The 16,667-nt window shown below is 44.9% G+C and overlaps 1 protein-coding gene across 2 annotated transcripts in view; it reads left to right on the top strand.

The window, feature by feature from the left end:
• Positions 1-16,667, top strand: part of afap1l1a (actin filament associated protein 1-like 1a) — a 49,228-nt gene that overhangs the window by 9,206 nt on the left and 23,355 nt on the right. The window contains exon 1 of one of the 2 annotated variants that reach the window (XM_083786444.1): positions 12,281-12,444. The exons of the other annotated variant lie outside the window; for it this stretch is intronic. Coding sequence (XP_083642570.1) covers positions 12,414-12,444 — 31 coding nt within the window. The 5' untranslated portion in view covers positions 12,281-12,413. Of the gene's footprint in view, positions 1-12,280; positions 12,445-16,667 lie in introns of those variants that run through there. 2 annotated transcript variants of the gene reach the window in all.

Raw genomic sequence — 16,667 nt, 5'->3', positions numbered from 1 at the left:
TGGGCCAAGCCTCCTGCATAACAGAACCGTATATAACCCAGTGGCAGTGGATCAGGGGTAGAATGGCCGGTAGAGCGGCCGGAAGGCAACCGTGAGGTTTCCAGTTTGATCCCAGGCTCCCCTAGAGTTAGTGTCCAAGTGTCCTTGAGGTTGAGCAAGACTCTGAACCCCTAATTGCCCCCAATGTGCAGGTTGGTGCCTTGCATGGTTTCCTCCGCCATCGGTGTATGAATGTGTGTGTGAATCTATACATGTAAAGCCCTTTTGGATGAAAGCACTATGTAAAATGCACCATTTACCAAGTAGTCTAAGTGAGGAGAAATGAGCAGCAGTACAGCGTGTGTGCTGACCTGACTCCAGAGGCCGAGACCATCTACAGGTACCTTGACTCCGTGTTTCTCCTAGCTGTGAATGCATGAGGATGACTGCGCACTCCCACTTGTGCAACCAGACACCAAGTGAAGCAGATTACTCGAGTGCAACGGAGCCATGTACTCGTGAGGGCACTGCACGTGTCCGTATTTGTGTGTGTGTGTGTGTGTGTGTGTGTGTGTGTTTGTGTACCACAGTGTACGCAGTACCATGCGTGTGTGTGTGTGTGCGGGTGTGCGTGACTGCGCCGTCAAACATGAACATCAAAGCCTCGTTCCCCCCACCCGCTGCTCTTAGACTGGCTTTCAGAGCCAGTTAATACTTAAACAGGTGAGTGGGAGGGAACGCAAACCCATAATTCTTCCTTGTCCGTTGTCATGGAAACGACCCAGCCACCCAAACGAGGCCTCTCCCTAATGGCTTTGACGAGACGTCTGCCTCCCACAGTGAAAGGCTCGTTTCCCCTAATTAGAAGGGGAAGGAAGCGTACTCCCAGATAGTTCTTGCCGGTTGCAGGTATATTGGTGGAGGAACGGTGTGTACTCTCCATAAATACACCCTAAAGCTGAGTTGTGAAGAAGAATGTAAATCTTACCTCATTGTTTGTCTTTGTTGAGTAAGAGGCTCTTCTGAATAGGAGTAGGACTGACACTAATTTTGTAAACTTCCAGCAACTCCAAAATATTTAGGAAGGAAATGAATTAAAAGCATTTATTATAGTAGCTAAATCATTGAAACATGTTGGCTTTTATTTATTTATTTAGCCACTATAAATTATAGCCTCTTTTTGACATAAACACAAGGAGGAAATTGTAGGCTATTTTATCAATGCAGGAACCATTATTTGACATGCTGAGTTCGTTCCACAGTGCGGTCTCTCATGGTGACAGTTCATTTATCACCCTCTCAGTCCTTCACTCAGGGCAAATTGTGTGTGTGTGTGTGTGTGTGTGTGTGTGTGTGTGTGTGTGTGTGTGTGTGTGTGTGTGTGTGTGTGTGTGTGTGTGTGTGTGTGTGTGTGTGTGTGTGTGTGTGTGTGTGTGTGTGTGTGTGTGTGTGTGTGTGTGTGTGTGTGTGTGTTAAAAATATGATTATTATCAGTTTCCTTTGAAAAGAAAAGCTTTTTGTCCAAGCTTACATTTTGGAAAATAAAATGATTATACATCATAAACCAATGACATTAATCACTTATATTCGCCCAAACCAAATGCCTTATAGCCTATACTTATACGGGAAATAGCCAATCTACAATTGTACAATCCCACATGTTGTGAGCTTGTAGATCAGCTATTTTAGGTGACTCAGGCTTACGTCAGTGTTACAATTGGTGTTAGTTAATTAGGCTTCAAGCCCGAAGGGGCGAAGACCCCTTCCGCCATTTTCTTACGTTTTGGCCTTTCTGTGCTGTTCTTGGTAGAGGGTCGTGAGAATCACTCTGGAACTGAAGACCACAGTCATTCGTCAAAAGACGTCTGACCTTGAATGACCAACCCAATGAATGAATTATATGATCTGCTCTATCCACAAAAACGCAACATCAAAGATCTCCGTAGCCTGGTCAACCACTCCCCCTTGAAGTCGCATATCCATTCATTTGTGTGGAGTCATGGACCCTGCTAATGCATGGTTGGCTGCGGGAGTACAGCGCTGACGGACAACCTCTTCACTGCCTTCAGCCAATCAGCGTACAGGAGTACAGCGCTGACAGACAACCTCTTCACTGCCTTCAGCCAATCAGCGTAATAAAAAAGGGACGTCGTCTCCAGTCTCCAACCAGATATTTAAAGCGATCGTTTGTTAGTGAGGACGCCAAAAGTGATTGGCTGAGCACGGAATGTGAGGATAATAAGGACAGAAAAGTGAGGCCGGCAGAAGTGATTGGCCGGAATGTGATGATGTATGATGATAAGAGCGCCCATCACTTCACACAAATGTGATTTTTTTTCTCTTATTGCTTTTATGGCTTGACCCCGTCTTATCGCTGCTTGCAGCTATATTTTAAGGTTATAGTTAGTCAGAGTCGGTCAGTTAGAGATCCTCCGTATATTTTCTCATCATAATTCTTGCAATTCTCAGGTCTTAAGCTCCGGTCTGTAGTACTACACCTCCTGAGTGTTATGAAGTGTTTGAGCTGCTTGTTGTATTTTATGATAACCTGCAGCATCTTCCTGTGTACCATAAAACAATAGGAGCTCTTCCTTATCCATTTATGATTTCCCCCTCAAACCAAATAACTGTTTCCACATGTTCAACTCACCTGCCACCCAAGTCAAGCATATGGGATCTAGTTTGCGTATCAGAGTTACAGTATCAGAGGTACAATGCAATTACATATGCAGACAGTTATGCACAGACATTTGACTTGGTGTTTTGTTAGTTGGTAGTTTGGTACAGACTAGTACATGCAGGAGCAGGACATAATTATCAACAAAGACAGACATAAACCACATAGTGGACAGAGGTGAAGCTGTCTGTCTGTCTGTCTGTCTGTCTGTCTGTCTGTCTGTCTGTCTGTCTGTCTGTCTGTCTGTCTGTCCACCCCCTGCATTACATGGCCAGCAGCCCTCCCTTGAGAAAAAGACTATTAATCTCATCAGGACTACCTTGTTAAATATAGGTCAAATAAATCAAAGGCCGGCCTTTTTGAAGCCTATTCAATCGTCACCATTAAGTTTTCAATGATGATTTGTGACACAATACGTGCAGCGGGTCCATTCAGTTATATCTAACGTGGTATCTCTGCGTCTTAGAATAGGGCCCACCAGAGACAGTTCGGTCAATGGAAGCAGGTCAGCTGACAGGAAGAGGAAACAGAAGGCCGGAGGTGATATGTGATGTCATCAGTCCAAACAGGAAGTCCATGGCCACATGGGGCATCCATACAGCTGTTGGGCCCATTGGAAAGTCACTCCGTCCGTAGCCACACATGCATACATTGTATGCAGAGTCAAGAGCAGAATTGGTCTCCAAGGATCTTCATTGTTCCTTTTTAAGTTCAGGAGCGCAGTGGTGATAAATTGTTAACACATTTGTAAAGTTGGAACAATTGTTTTAGTACCAAAGGCAGTACCAAAGGCATTACAGTGTCATATTAAACCGAGGACGTGTGTGCTAGTGTGTGCTAGCTGCCTCATGTAGGTAGCGGACCTGTAATCGTCTTACAGCTACAGGCGTATAGACGACTCCATGGAGGGGTATATACTATATAATATATACTCTTAGAGTATATATTAATAAAGAGGGCAACGGGAGGAAACCCTGAGGCCAAATGGACATAGTGGCCGAATTTGGTATTGCAGCTCGAGCCAGCACTGGTCCATTGACTATCATTGCGCACGTTCATGTTATTGGGCCCATGACATGTGAACGCCATGTTTCATATGCGAACGCGCAAATGGCGCAATGATAGTCAACGACCAGCGCATTCATGTTATTGGAGCAATCCATCCCAGAATGCACTCTGTTCCTACCCGGAAGGAGGAGTGAAATCGCCTCATGCGTTTTGAGCAACTTAATGCAAGTGGATGGGAGGAGGAATCCGGTGCCGTCTCTATTCATATATACTCTAAGGGTGCACTGGGCATAGCCATAGCTGAGGTGTACCATTAAAAGCAGCTTGACACCTCAGTATTGATTGCCTACACCTGGCCTACAGGCTCCATGGATTCGTCTACAGAGGAAAATGACGGTTAATACAAATAAATAATACATTTGTTATGTAAACACAATTCAAACACAATTCAAGCTTGTATATTGGCTATTTTCACTCCTTTCAGTCCTTATATTCTAATTTAGCGAATTTCAGTGATATTTATTTTATTTTATACATTATACATTTTGGTGATCCGTGGCCCAAATGCCGAATAAATAATTGACCTTGACATGGAAAGGGTTGGAACCCACTGCTCTAGTCTAGATCTATAAAAAATTATCCACTACCCACAATTGGGTCCCGACCCACAGTTTGGGAAACGGTGATCTAGATACTCTAATTAATAGCAGGAGAATATTACTGTAGGTATGTGTGTTGAACTTGTTGAACCTAGCTGTGCCCCTTGAGAAATAGCTAGGGGCTAATTGCGTTACGCCTCTGTATTATAATACTATACTATTCTCCATGTGGATTTTCGTGAATTAATACCCTATAATCAAGTCAAAAAGTCACAAATACAGAGGATGTACAAACTTGTACATCTTCAATTCTGGTAAACCGTTTTGGACACGTGAGGTTTACACCCGACACTCGGCGACGACGATACATAATCCTACCTACTGTACGATGAGCTAACGTGATTTCTGTTTACTCATCACGGGCTCTGCTCTGCACACACATATCAGCTGTCTGTCTGTCCGCTGCCCAGACACGCTCTGTGTCGGGGCCGGGAGGAAAGAGTCACCCCTGGGAAATGCCTGGAATCTGCAGGAGTGGTACAAGTGGGAGGGGATCGGATCACGATAGGGAATCAGGCTGGCGAGAGAATACAATGTGAGCATTGCTCGCGAAATCCTTGAAAACCACAAGTAGGTTACATCTGTTGTCTTGTCGACCCATCTGGTTTGCCTCACTTTATATGAGCGCGTGCGTGCGTGTGGTGCGGTGCACGGCACACATACACACATCGCGTCGGACACCTAGGTGATCTAGGAGACATGAGTGATAAGCCTGAGGTTTTTGAGTGGTGCAACCACTCCAAGGAACAGCAATGTCTGTGTTAACCTATGATACTTTAACCTATGTGACTTTAAGTTTCTATGATTACCAGTATGGGAGCTGTTGTGCCAGAAACAGAGAGAGAGATAGTGCTGCACTGTTGCCTGCTAATGAGAGAGAGAGAGGGGGAGAGCTGACATATCTGTTTCCATCTATATGTTCTACTCTGTGAGTCAGCTTGTTTTTGATCCATGCATGTCATGTGTCTGCTTTGATGTCTTTGCTGGGATGAAGATAACCTACATGAGCATGGTGATAAAGAAGCTGCCAGTAGGTTATCAGGAGTCGAAAGTGGCAAGCCTCTCCTGTGACTCACCTGACCAGAGATACGTAACGTTTGTGCTTTATCGTGCATCTCTCATATCTAAACACAATTTTGCTCACATCACGAGAGAAGGAGAGAGAGGGGGGGGGGGGGGTATGGGGGCAGTTGGAGACGGTAGACAGACAAATGAAAATGAATTCAGAGACTGGACATGTGAAGGCCTCCAATGAGTTTGACAAATTGCTGTGTATCTGAAATAGAATGCATAAGGGAGGAATCCTCACTCGCTGTTTACGATTGGTGCAGCAGCAGCATGCAGCGCTTTTCTGAGTACCCAAAGACGCTTTACATGGGGGGCAAGAGGAAGCAACAAAATTTTCATTAGAGAAAAGAAAACACTTAAAGCTGTTCTTTTGTGAAGTACTGTACATACAGTACAGACAGATTGTGCTGTATTTTTGTTGGTACACTTGTCGGAAACCAATAGGGTGACTTACTGACTGTACTTTGTTGCTCTGGATAAGAACGTCTGCAGTTTGCACTGCAGACGTTCTTATCCAGAGCAACAAAGTGCAAGTTCAGACTAAATGGCATGAGTCAACAAACAGGGTCAATAATGGTCACATAAATAGTGCCAAGAATGCAATTTAGTGCGACAAAGTGAAATGGGGTGAATGAGTCTGCAAATTGAGCTTTTAAGTTTATAGTCTCTGGTTCAACCACACACGCAAGTACGCACAAAAACACAGTGGATCCCACACACGCACAGTCGCACATGCGCACACACACACACACACACACACACACACACACACTCACACTCACACACACACGCCCAACACTCCCTGCTGACAGCCACCACCCCCGGCCTGTGAGTACAGTGACAAATATCACCCGAACACGGGCCAGTAATACAAAGTACAAACTATATTACAAACACAATTATTGTGTTCATGTAGACGCCTGGCAAAGCCGGATGCAGTCGATTCGACTAGCCTCTGCTGTTGTGGACATGGACAGGTACTTTACCACTGCGACAACCAAGAAACAAACTGACCATAACCTTATTTCAGTTACTTTATTCTGTTATACAGTAGTTATGTGTCAAACGGGTTATGCTGTCAGCAAGCCAGCGGATACGTATACCTCACATTAGATCCTTTACATCAGAGGACGGTGCATTTTTAATATTGTCGGTTTAATGATTCAGATTAAGATAAATTCTGTACTTTGTGCGCACCGGCAGTAAATTGGTTATGGCGTGTGTATGCCAGCTCTTAAAATAGTCTCCTGTAATTCATCTATGCTGATAATAGTGGTATAGCATTGCTTTTAGGGTTTGATTGCCATCCTCTGAAACAAAGTGACACCTTTTGAGAGAACCTGTCTTCGCTAGGCTGACAAGGCTTGGGGCTGTGTGCGTGCGTGCGTGCATGCGTGCAACACTTTAGCTAATCCCACAAACACTTAACCGATCAACGGTAATGTAATGCTTCCTGTAAGCCAATGAAGACACTAATATACCTATATCCAACTTTTAGCGTATGTTCACAAGCTGTCCAACACAAACATTACATTCCTACATCTAACTATAAATGCACTAAGTCTCTGTCTGTGTGTGTGTGTGTGTGTGTGTGTGTACTGTTGTAATCCACGTAACTCGAGAACCGTTCGCCCCACCGACTTAAAATTCGACACACGTGTTCCACACCCCCACAGTGAGTGCAGTGTCCAGTGTTGAGTCGGTCGGACCCACAGTTGTCCAGAACCGCCCCAAAAAGGCCTCTGCCCGGGCTCTGGACAGGGCCCCTGCCCACCAGAGTCCATATATGGAGCTGGCCTGTTCTGACATCATTCTGGCGTCTGCATAGACTCCATATTTGGGCATGCCTGACATAGAACTGTGGGCATAAAAGAGACACAGACATAATATCTGGGTGGGGCATCCATTTGCAACTTGCATCGTTCCAAGTAGGCCAGTGCACCGCTGTAGAGGCTCCAATGGGTACCGCTAGTTGACAATTAATGGATAATTTTACTTCATAGTGTCTGAGCAAATAGTCATAGTGTCTATTTTACATCATGATGATGTACGATGATAAGAGCGCCCCTCACTTGGTGGCACGATTGATTGATTGATTAATGTATTAACAGTTTGCAGAATGGGTACAGCCTCTATAAGTGCCTATTTCACGGTTTGTCCCAACACATTTCATTTAACACCTAAAAATGATTTTTACTTTTCCATTTTATAAATACGCTTTTTTCTACTGCTCCTCCAGCTTTTGTAAAAAGAAAATGCACACTTAATGTCTGCACAACTTTTATCATAGCATTTTTGTTGTATTCCATACAAATTGGCTATCAGAGTTTATGCCTTCAAAAGTGTGCAGGCGGGGCCTATTTTACCAAAAAATACATCTGAGGGGTCAAAAGTGTCATTCAACTGTTGTGAGCTTGCACATCTGCAATTTGTTTCTATGCTTGAAAATTGTAATGACATGGCTAAAATAGTGACGCCAGGTTGAAAGAGGTTAAGTCTGCCTGTGTAAATATAAATGTGTTTTTACCAAAAGAGCTTGTGACTGTAAGTTAACTGCACTCTAATGGTGCATCAGAGTAACCATGATAAACTTTATCTCTTGAGAGAACAGCCTTTAGTCATCTCTGAAGAAAGACGATAAAGGCAAGAGCCAAAGGTCAAGTTTACAAAGCATTGAGGATTTAAGTCGTTAAATGTCTGAAAACAAACATTTAACAATTTGTAGTGGGGGTCCCTGCTTCATCTCTCTCAGCTAAGGGGTCCATGGCCTGAAAAAATGTCCAACCCCTGATCTAATTCAGTGGTTTTCAACCATTTTCATGTCAAGGTCCTGCATTTAAAGTACGGACCACCATTTGACGATACCGTTATCTCTTGAGAACAGCATTTGGTCATCTCTGAAGAAAGACAAGAAAGATGTTAAGGAACGCATACTGTAGTGGCCAGCGGGGGGATAGACACTATTGACATGACATGCATTTGAACTTGCCGTGTGACTGCATGTCAAACATCAGTTCAGTGATTTGGCTGAAGATCAGCAGGGATTATGGGTATTGTAGTAGACATGGAAATGAGCAAACCTTATATAAAAGCTTTTCTCACTAATTAAGTTCAAACATTTGCCTTTATTGGTTCCAACAGTAAAATAATCTCAAATCATCACAAATGGGGAAGAATAACAGTGGAAGCGTACTGCCCAGGTCTATGCGAGTTGGTCCAACCCACCCCCCTGGTTCTCACAACAAACTGAAGAACTAGTTACAATTACTTTAGTTTAGTGAGAAACCATCTGTGAGCATTACGGACTGAATGAGCGTTACGGACTGTATCATTAGCTCTCCTGTGTTTTAGTGCACTCTGTCAGAGTTCTAAGTGAGTTCTCAAATTTACTGGGGAGGTCAGAGTTCACCTGTGATGGTTTAGTCACAGTTAGGAGCCATGGGGGTGTCAGGTCATATCCAATACCAGCACAGACAGAGATACAGACATTACACCGTTTCTGCCCTGCCCTCATCACAGACAGAGATACAGACATTACACTGTTTCTGCCCTGCCCTCATCACAGACAGAGATACAGACATTACACTGTTTCTGCCCTGCCCTCATCACAGACAGAGATACAGACATTACACTGTTTCTGCCCTGCCCTCATCACAGACAGAGATACATACATTACACTGTTTCTGCCCTGCCCTCATCACAGACAGATAGACATTGGGAAACACAGACAATATGTCAGTTTAGCAATCCTCTGTTGTCAATGTACTGTAAAAGCTCTCCTCTAATAAGATGGTGATCGACTGGTCTTGTACTTGAATTACTCATCTACTGTATAAGCAAGCAGAGAGCTCGGAGAACAAGATGACACCATGGAGGCACCTTCAAGCTACATGTTGTAACGTTGTCGTTTATTAAACACATACAGAGAATGTGCCTTACAGAAGCCATATTACGGGTGCGTTCGCAAATTCGCACTGAGCGCACTGGTGTGCCCTCTTGTTGTTCGTTTATTCAGTGCACTCGGTGCGTTGTCTTTCGAAAATCTAGTGCGCTGCGCCCCGGGTGTGCTGCTGAGTGCCGGCCGCACTGACCGACCTTGGGGGTTGGGGTTGGGGTTGTTCGGTGTGTGTGTGTCACTGCGTCACTGCGGTGTCACTGCGAGCGCTCCCCAGGGGCGAAATTGTTCCTTTGAGCTTTATTATTATACACGCATCAACGTGTAGACCAACAGCAGGTAGGCTAGTGTTATGGATTACCTTTACCTAACCCACACTCAGTCTATGATCTATGACGTCACCGCCCATTGCACACAAAAACACTGAGCACATTCCTGGTGGGCATTTCCGAACGCACCCTACGTGACCGGAACACACAGCATCTGAGTCATCATGACTGATTACAGAAATAAGCAAGACAGGATATGAATTGGACATGATACCCTCCAGTTATGCAATACCAGTTGTTGTACCCGAGTACTTAGTATAGTACTTAGTATATCCTATTATCATAGTACTTTGCCCACAGTTGCCCACACTCCGGCTTCCCTGAAACGTCAGCAACTGCCGCGTCGCCCGGCCAATCAATTAAGTCTGGTCGGGTTGGCCAATTAGGGAAACCGGTGCCCACCCACATCCCTCCCTCCAGACACAGAGATCTGGTGCGTACCTGGTCCTCCACAGAGATCTGGTGCGTACCTGGTCCTCCACAGTACCTGGTCCTCCACAGAATCGGTGCAGCATTACCACTGGGCTGCCAGACAGATTTGTGTTTTTTGAATCTCCGAAGCCTTTGGTCAAGTCGGATGGCGCCCCAGTTATACTCGACACACACATACACACACACACACACACACACACACACACACACACACACACACACACACACACACACACACACACACACACACACACACACACAAGCCAGACGGACAGACAGATATGTACGATAGACAGACAGTCATCTTTCCAGTAACTGATTGTAACGGTCTTATCTACGGATTGATCTAAATGCTACACTTACTGTATGAGGCTATTTGTGTTTTGTCTGTGTGTGTGTGTGTGTGTCACTGTGTGCTCACGTGCCATTCGTGCATGAAGAGTTATTCCTTCCGTTGGTATTTGTATGGATGTGTGTGTAGCGTTGGTGTTTGTATGGATGGTGTGTGTGTGTAGCGTTGGTAGCAGCATGTTGGGTCGTGTCGTAGAGGCTCCTGGGTTTGTCTCAGGGCTGCACGTCATCCACGTGCTACCCTGAGGTGTCTGGACTTGTCTCTACTCCTCCACACCTCCCAACAGCAGAACACACCCTCCAGAACCGTGCCACCTCTCTTCTCTACTCCTTTGCCCTAGTTGTGTGTGACCCATTTTAGCTTGCTGAACCGTCCTTATAGGTCTCTGTATTTGTACGTTTGCGTGGAAGACACTAAATGGGTCTTTTGGGTGTGGAGCTGAAAAGGTCTGGCCTCGGGGTGCATACGTTTTGTTAGATATACTAACTCCGACAGGCATTAGTTCGACATGCAAAGCCGGTTTCAACTAACTTGTGGCTGGGTTAAAACTCACCCATGGCTCCCAACATGCGTGGCAGGTTACAACTATTAATAGCCAATAAAAAGATTGACATTAAATCATGACTGTTAATGGCTTGATTTAATTAATTGCACGATACTATGTGCAACAAATTACAGTATATCAAGCCCAGGCATTATTTAACTGAAATACGAGAACTACTGATCTATTCCTATCCCACGATTAGTCGGTTACCCTTATTCCATTCTCTTACTTCATCCAACCTTCCATCAAACTCAGATTAACTGATATATAATACTGATGGAGCAGACACATGATGGGCACATTATTTAATAATGATGACTCAATCAGGCAAGCTGGTACACTTATACCCTTCTTAGGATTCTAACTCCATCTTCTGTGGAATTTCCTAACCTCAAGACTTCCCAGTATAACTGTGATACATTGACGCACTTCCGCGGAACAGTGTCACAAAGGTTTAGTGCACTGGAAGAAAATACAAAATCTTTGCTAAATGCACAATCTGAGAACCCACCGGCAAATAAAGGAGAAACAGCGCCCTCTTATACTCACAGAGTCAACAGTGAGAGAGAGAGAGAGAGTACTAAATGCATGGTCAGGGACCACATGCAATACCTAGACGGACCACCAGTGGTCCACGGACCACCTGTTGAAAACCCCCGGCTGCTCTATCTGTAAACAATAGACAGCACACAGAGACGGACTGATAGCGGCGTGCATCTGTGGAGCTTCACCGGGACTCTTTTAACAGCCCGTTATCTATTTAATGACTTCCAACTCCGTCATGGAGCCCCTCCGTTTCACTGCAGTAGCACACTGAGCTCTCTGCTCTGTCTGTCTGCTGTTAATGTTAATGTTATGTTAACGGCAGGTTGAGAAGGAGATGGACACTCGGGCTCCGGCTGGAGTTAACCGTTAACATTGGTGCACTCAACTATACACACACACATACACACACACACACACGCACACGCAGTTGAAGAATGTGGGTTGCCGTGTGTGTGCGTGCGTGCATGTGTGTGTTTACACAGAAGGCCGGTCCAGGTGCAAGATGATCCCTAGTATTAGAGCAGAGGGGGTATCCAATAAGGGTAACACACACACACACACACACACACACACACACACACGTCATGCACCAGCGCCTACCTGCCCCCCCCTCACCCCCCCTTGAGAAGAAAGGAGTACGGAGGGGGGGAGGGAGAGGGGAAGGAGGGAGGCAGATAGCTGATCAGAGGGAGGGCTGAATGAATCCCCCCACTGCCCCCACTGCCCCCAGGGCTCAGCAGCAAACTGGCAGATCAACACACACCTTCCACCACAGTACAAAGGCACGTAGGAGCCAGAGCACACACACACACACACACACACACACACAGCCCTTTGACTCTGGAATATAAACTCTTATCGGCATGATGCACCAATGAGGCCGTTTCTCTTCTTCTGCCTCTAAACGAAACGCTGTACTGCAACATGGTGGGGCTTTCATCCACCGCTGTTGAAGGTAAGAAGACCCACTGAAAGGAGAACTTTTCTAAGGAACCTTTAGTTCGCACTGCGACGTGTTTTGAGCTTGTAGATCTCCTGTTTGTGGGTGCATGACACCGGTGTGCAGCACGGTATAGGATCGGGCACTATATGTTCTTACTGTACGTCAAAGGTCAGCGTAAAACATAATCTTGTAGACTTGTAGTCTTGTAATCTTCAGACTCCACAAGTCTGAAGATTTGTAAAGTTGCAACTGCACAAATATCACTGTGTTTGTAAAGATGGGGCGGATTATCTTCTGTGGTGATTTCTACAATACTTGTTGCCACTCGACTTGCCACATCGGCACGTTTACACCAGGAGTGTGGGTGAAGTTAGCTTGTGCAAGATTCACAGAAGTTGCTGTAATATTACATTAAGAGTAACATGTGAGAGTCAATGAATGTAAATATGCAAGGCACAGTAACTATGGCACTCTGGTGAAATATACAGTGTTCTACAGGTTTCTTTTATTCTAAATATAAAATAAATAAAGGTAAATTCAGTTTGAGGATACAGTCAGTCAGTGGGTCCAAAACGGTGCACGTGAAGACGCACGCTTACAGTCAAGATATGTTGCATATTATCATCTCTGTTGTTGTGGAAAACCTTATATGTCCAAAACTATAATTTCTTTCAGGATTTAAAATTCAGAAACCGCAAAAAATTATAAAAAATAAAATAATAATTGTTTATCGGGGAAGGGGGGTGTGGGTCGCGAGACATGGCCAAAGCATTTCCCGGGGGTCCCCAGCCAAAAACGTTGAGAACCCCTGGTGTAGGCCAGGGTATAATGTCCTGGAAAAGCCCCCACAAAAGGTTTGAATAATAGAGAGAGAAGAGGATTCTGCCCGACAGCAACGATATGAAGTAGACCTAAATGGGTGTGCCTTGTTCAGCAACCTGATGGCCTGCCTGGGGAAAGTGACCCTAATTCAGTTTGGCATTTTGATACCGCCAGTGTGTCGTCTGCCTGGTGGTTTTAGTGGTACTGTGGATACGACACTATGACGCTGCTGTGTTTAGAGTTATGTGGAGCTGCTTCTGTTTGGGTCGTCCGTGTGGAATGTGTTATTTCTTTGGGTGCCATTAAATCTCATCACGCCATATATCTTGCTGAATTAAAAAAACAAGTGAGGAAGCAGTGTTGGGGGAAAGCACCTGACTGGCATGCCAACACCAGTGTGACATTGATTCACTCAAGTGGTGGAAAGTAACTAAGTACATTTACTCAAGTACTGTACTTAAGTAACATTTTCTGGTACTTTTACTTTACTGGCCGTGTTTCCAATGTCCAATATCTTTACTTCTACTCCACTACATCTTGGATCCAAATATTGTACTCTTACTCCACTACATTTATTTGTAAGCTTTTACTTTGTACATTCTGCTATTATTACAAAACATTCATGTTGGCCATTTGACAAGCCATCTACAAGCTCCTCACACAGAGCACTTGTAGATCTGCTATTTTTAAAAGGTATACATTTGAAAACTTGAAACGGGACATATTCTGTATAATGAGTACTTTTACTTTGGGTACTTTCATTTAGAGTACATTTTGATGCCAATGCTTTTTTTTACTTTTACGAAGTACATTTTGAACTCTGGACTTCTACTTGTATTTTCTATTTTGCAGTATTGATACTTTTACTTGTGCGTAGTACTGTCCATTGGTTGTTGCAACTCGTGGTGGTTCTCTCTGTGTGGGAGAGGTCTGTGTGGAGAAGCAGTGAATGCTGAGCTGTCAGTCGAGGTCACAGAAACCTTCTTAAAGATTGACTCTTGCCATTGTAAAGGGTTTACGTGTGTCTGGGAGTAATGTATGCGTGTTACTTTGTCATCTCAGCACGAAACGAGACCCAAATTGAGGACTCGCTATTCCACATCAGCGTTTGCTATAGACATGTTAGCACAGGTGCTTAACGTACTGTCATTATTCATTCTCCCTCCCTCTCTCTCTCTCTCTCTCACACACACACACATACACACACACACACACACACACACACAGGCTGATTTGCCAATCTCGCTTGTTTTTAAAAACCTGAGCTTCCACAGTTAAACAAACTCCTTTGCGCTTGCTTGCTTGCTCGCTTGCACACACGCACATGCACACACACACACACACACACAAACACACCCCCCCGCTGCTTTGCCTTTGTCCTGCACTTTTTAACAAGGTGAGGAATGTGTGTTGGTTCTCTAACTAGCTGCAATTGTCAGTCATGTGTGAGAGAGGGTAAACATGGCGTGTGTGTCCAGCTCTGAATGTGCAGCACATTCCTGATGGCACCTCGGCTTTGAGATGTTGATGAAGACGCAGGTTTGTTATGGTTGTGGATCCCGCCATGTTGTGTTCTCATTTCGACACTCCCCTGTGAAGACTGGGATGAGTTTTCAAGGAAAACATCCTCTACTGTGTGGGTATTTCCCCCCCACGAAATCGATTCTAACTTCACTTGATTAACCACTTCTTAAACCCTAGCGTCCCTCTTCTGGGAAAATAGAAGATCTACAAGCTGGAAATAGGTCACAGAGCCAACAGGTTATACTGTAATCGTTTGTAATTAGTTGACCTTGCGGTCAACTAATTAACTAATTATTATTAAGTCCAGACAGGCTAAGTGGTTAAAACTAAACAAAGGTCAAAAAACCTAGTCTGCATTGTCAAGAGATGTTTGTGCAAGCCGTGCATGCGCATGGTTTTGTTTTATTTTACCTGAAGTCATGCACCGCACGCACACACACACGCACTGACACAGGTGCAGCAGAGATTTGAGAGATCCCACTGTTTTTAGATGTGAGCTTCAGTCCAGCTTTACTGTGCTGTAGGTCTAATATGGTGTTGATTAGCAGAGAAGGTCATGTTGGTCTTAACGCCTCACGCATGAGCCAAAACTCTAAGCTGCCTCTTCTCTGCCAATCTGAGAACCCATCGGCAAAAAAACAACCCTCTGCTGTTTGTTTCTTCCATTTGAACAAGGTTGCCTTGATGTCTACGCCAGCCGTCCGGGACGGGGAAATATTTTCTAATCTTTCCAAAGTTTTCATAAATAGCTAAAAGCTACGTGTGGTAGTCAGGTTCAAGTCCACAGTATCAGATCAGTGCTGGGTCCTCCTCAGGTTCACTTCCACAGTATCGGAGCCCACAGCTAAACCGCTGGCAGGCCACGGAGATGCTTGTGGCCGAGTCATGTCAGCCAACATGTCCCTATAATAGAGGGTATGTGTATTCATAAAGTGAGTGGAAAATTGAATGGCAGAGTGAGTTTAACGTTTAACGCAATCAGACAGGACTTTTCTGTATAGGCTGTTAAGGCTAGAAAGTAGTTTTTTGCCACTCAGTATAGGCGTTCCTACATAACTTCCAATCCGGATATGATGATGATGTTACGCGCATATACTCACTATACTTATTGGCCTTGACAGCCCATACATCCAAACAAAAGTATGGGCTATCTCTATCTGATTGCATTAAACGATGTTAAACGACATTAAACTCACTTTGCCACTCACTTTATGCATGCGCTCTATAGTTTCTTTAGCTCCCTCCCTCCCTCTCTCCTCTCCTCCCTCCCCTCCCTCGCACCTCCTCAGGGTGAATCCAGGGATCTATAACGACACGTTAAAACGACGGGCGTGTTGGGTTCCTGCCTGAGACGCCAAAAGTTCCTTGTGCCAGCTTCAGAGATGTGGGAGAGTTCCTTGTGCCAGCTTCAGAGATGTGGGAGAGTTCCTTGTGCCAGCTTCAGAGATGTGGGAGAGTTCCTTGTGCCAGCTTCAGAGATGTGGGAGAGCGTGACTTCATTACAATGGAAGGAAAGTGTGTCAGTAAAAACGACATCATGGTAGTTAGCTGTGCGTAGACGCAAACACACATGGATCCATCTTGGCTGTTGACTCGGGGTGACCTTGGCAGGACATTGTTTAACCCAGAGGAAGACACACCTCAGGAAAATATGTCTGAATGAGTGGGATCAGTCTTCTCTCTCTCTATCTCTCTTTCTTACGAGTTCCCTCCACCCCCTATCTCTCTCTCTCTCCATCTCTTTCTCTCTCTCTCCATCTCCACACACACACACACACACACACACACACACACACACACACACACACACACACACACACACACACACTCACTCACTCACTCACTCACTCACTCACTCACTCACTCACTCACTGACACTCACTCACTCA

Source organism: Protomyctophum parallelum (assembly GCF_964188405.1).
Source record: "Protomyctophum parallelum genome assembly, chromosome: 16".
NCBI lineage: Eukaryota > Metazoa > Chordata > Actinopteri > Myctophiformes > Myctophidae > Protomyctophum > Protomyctophum parallelum.
This window is presented reverse-complemented; position numbering and strand designations above follow the sequence as displayed.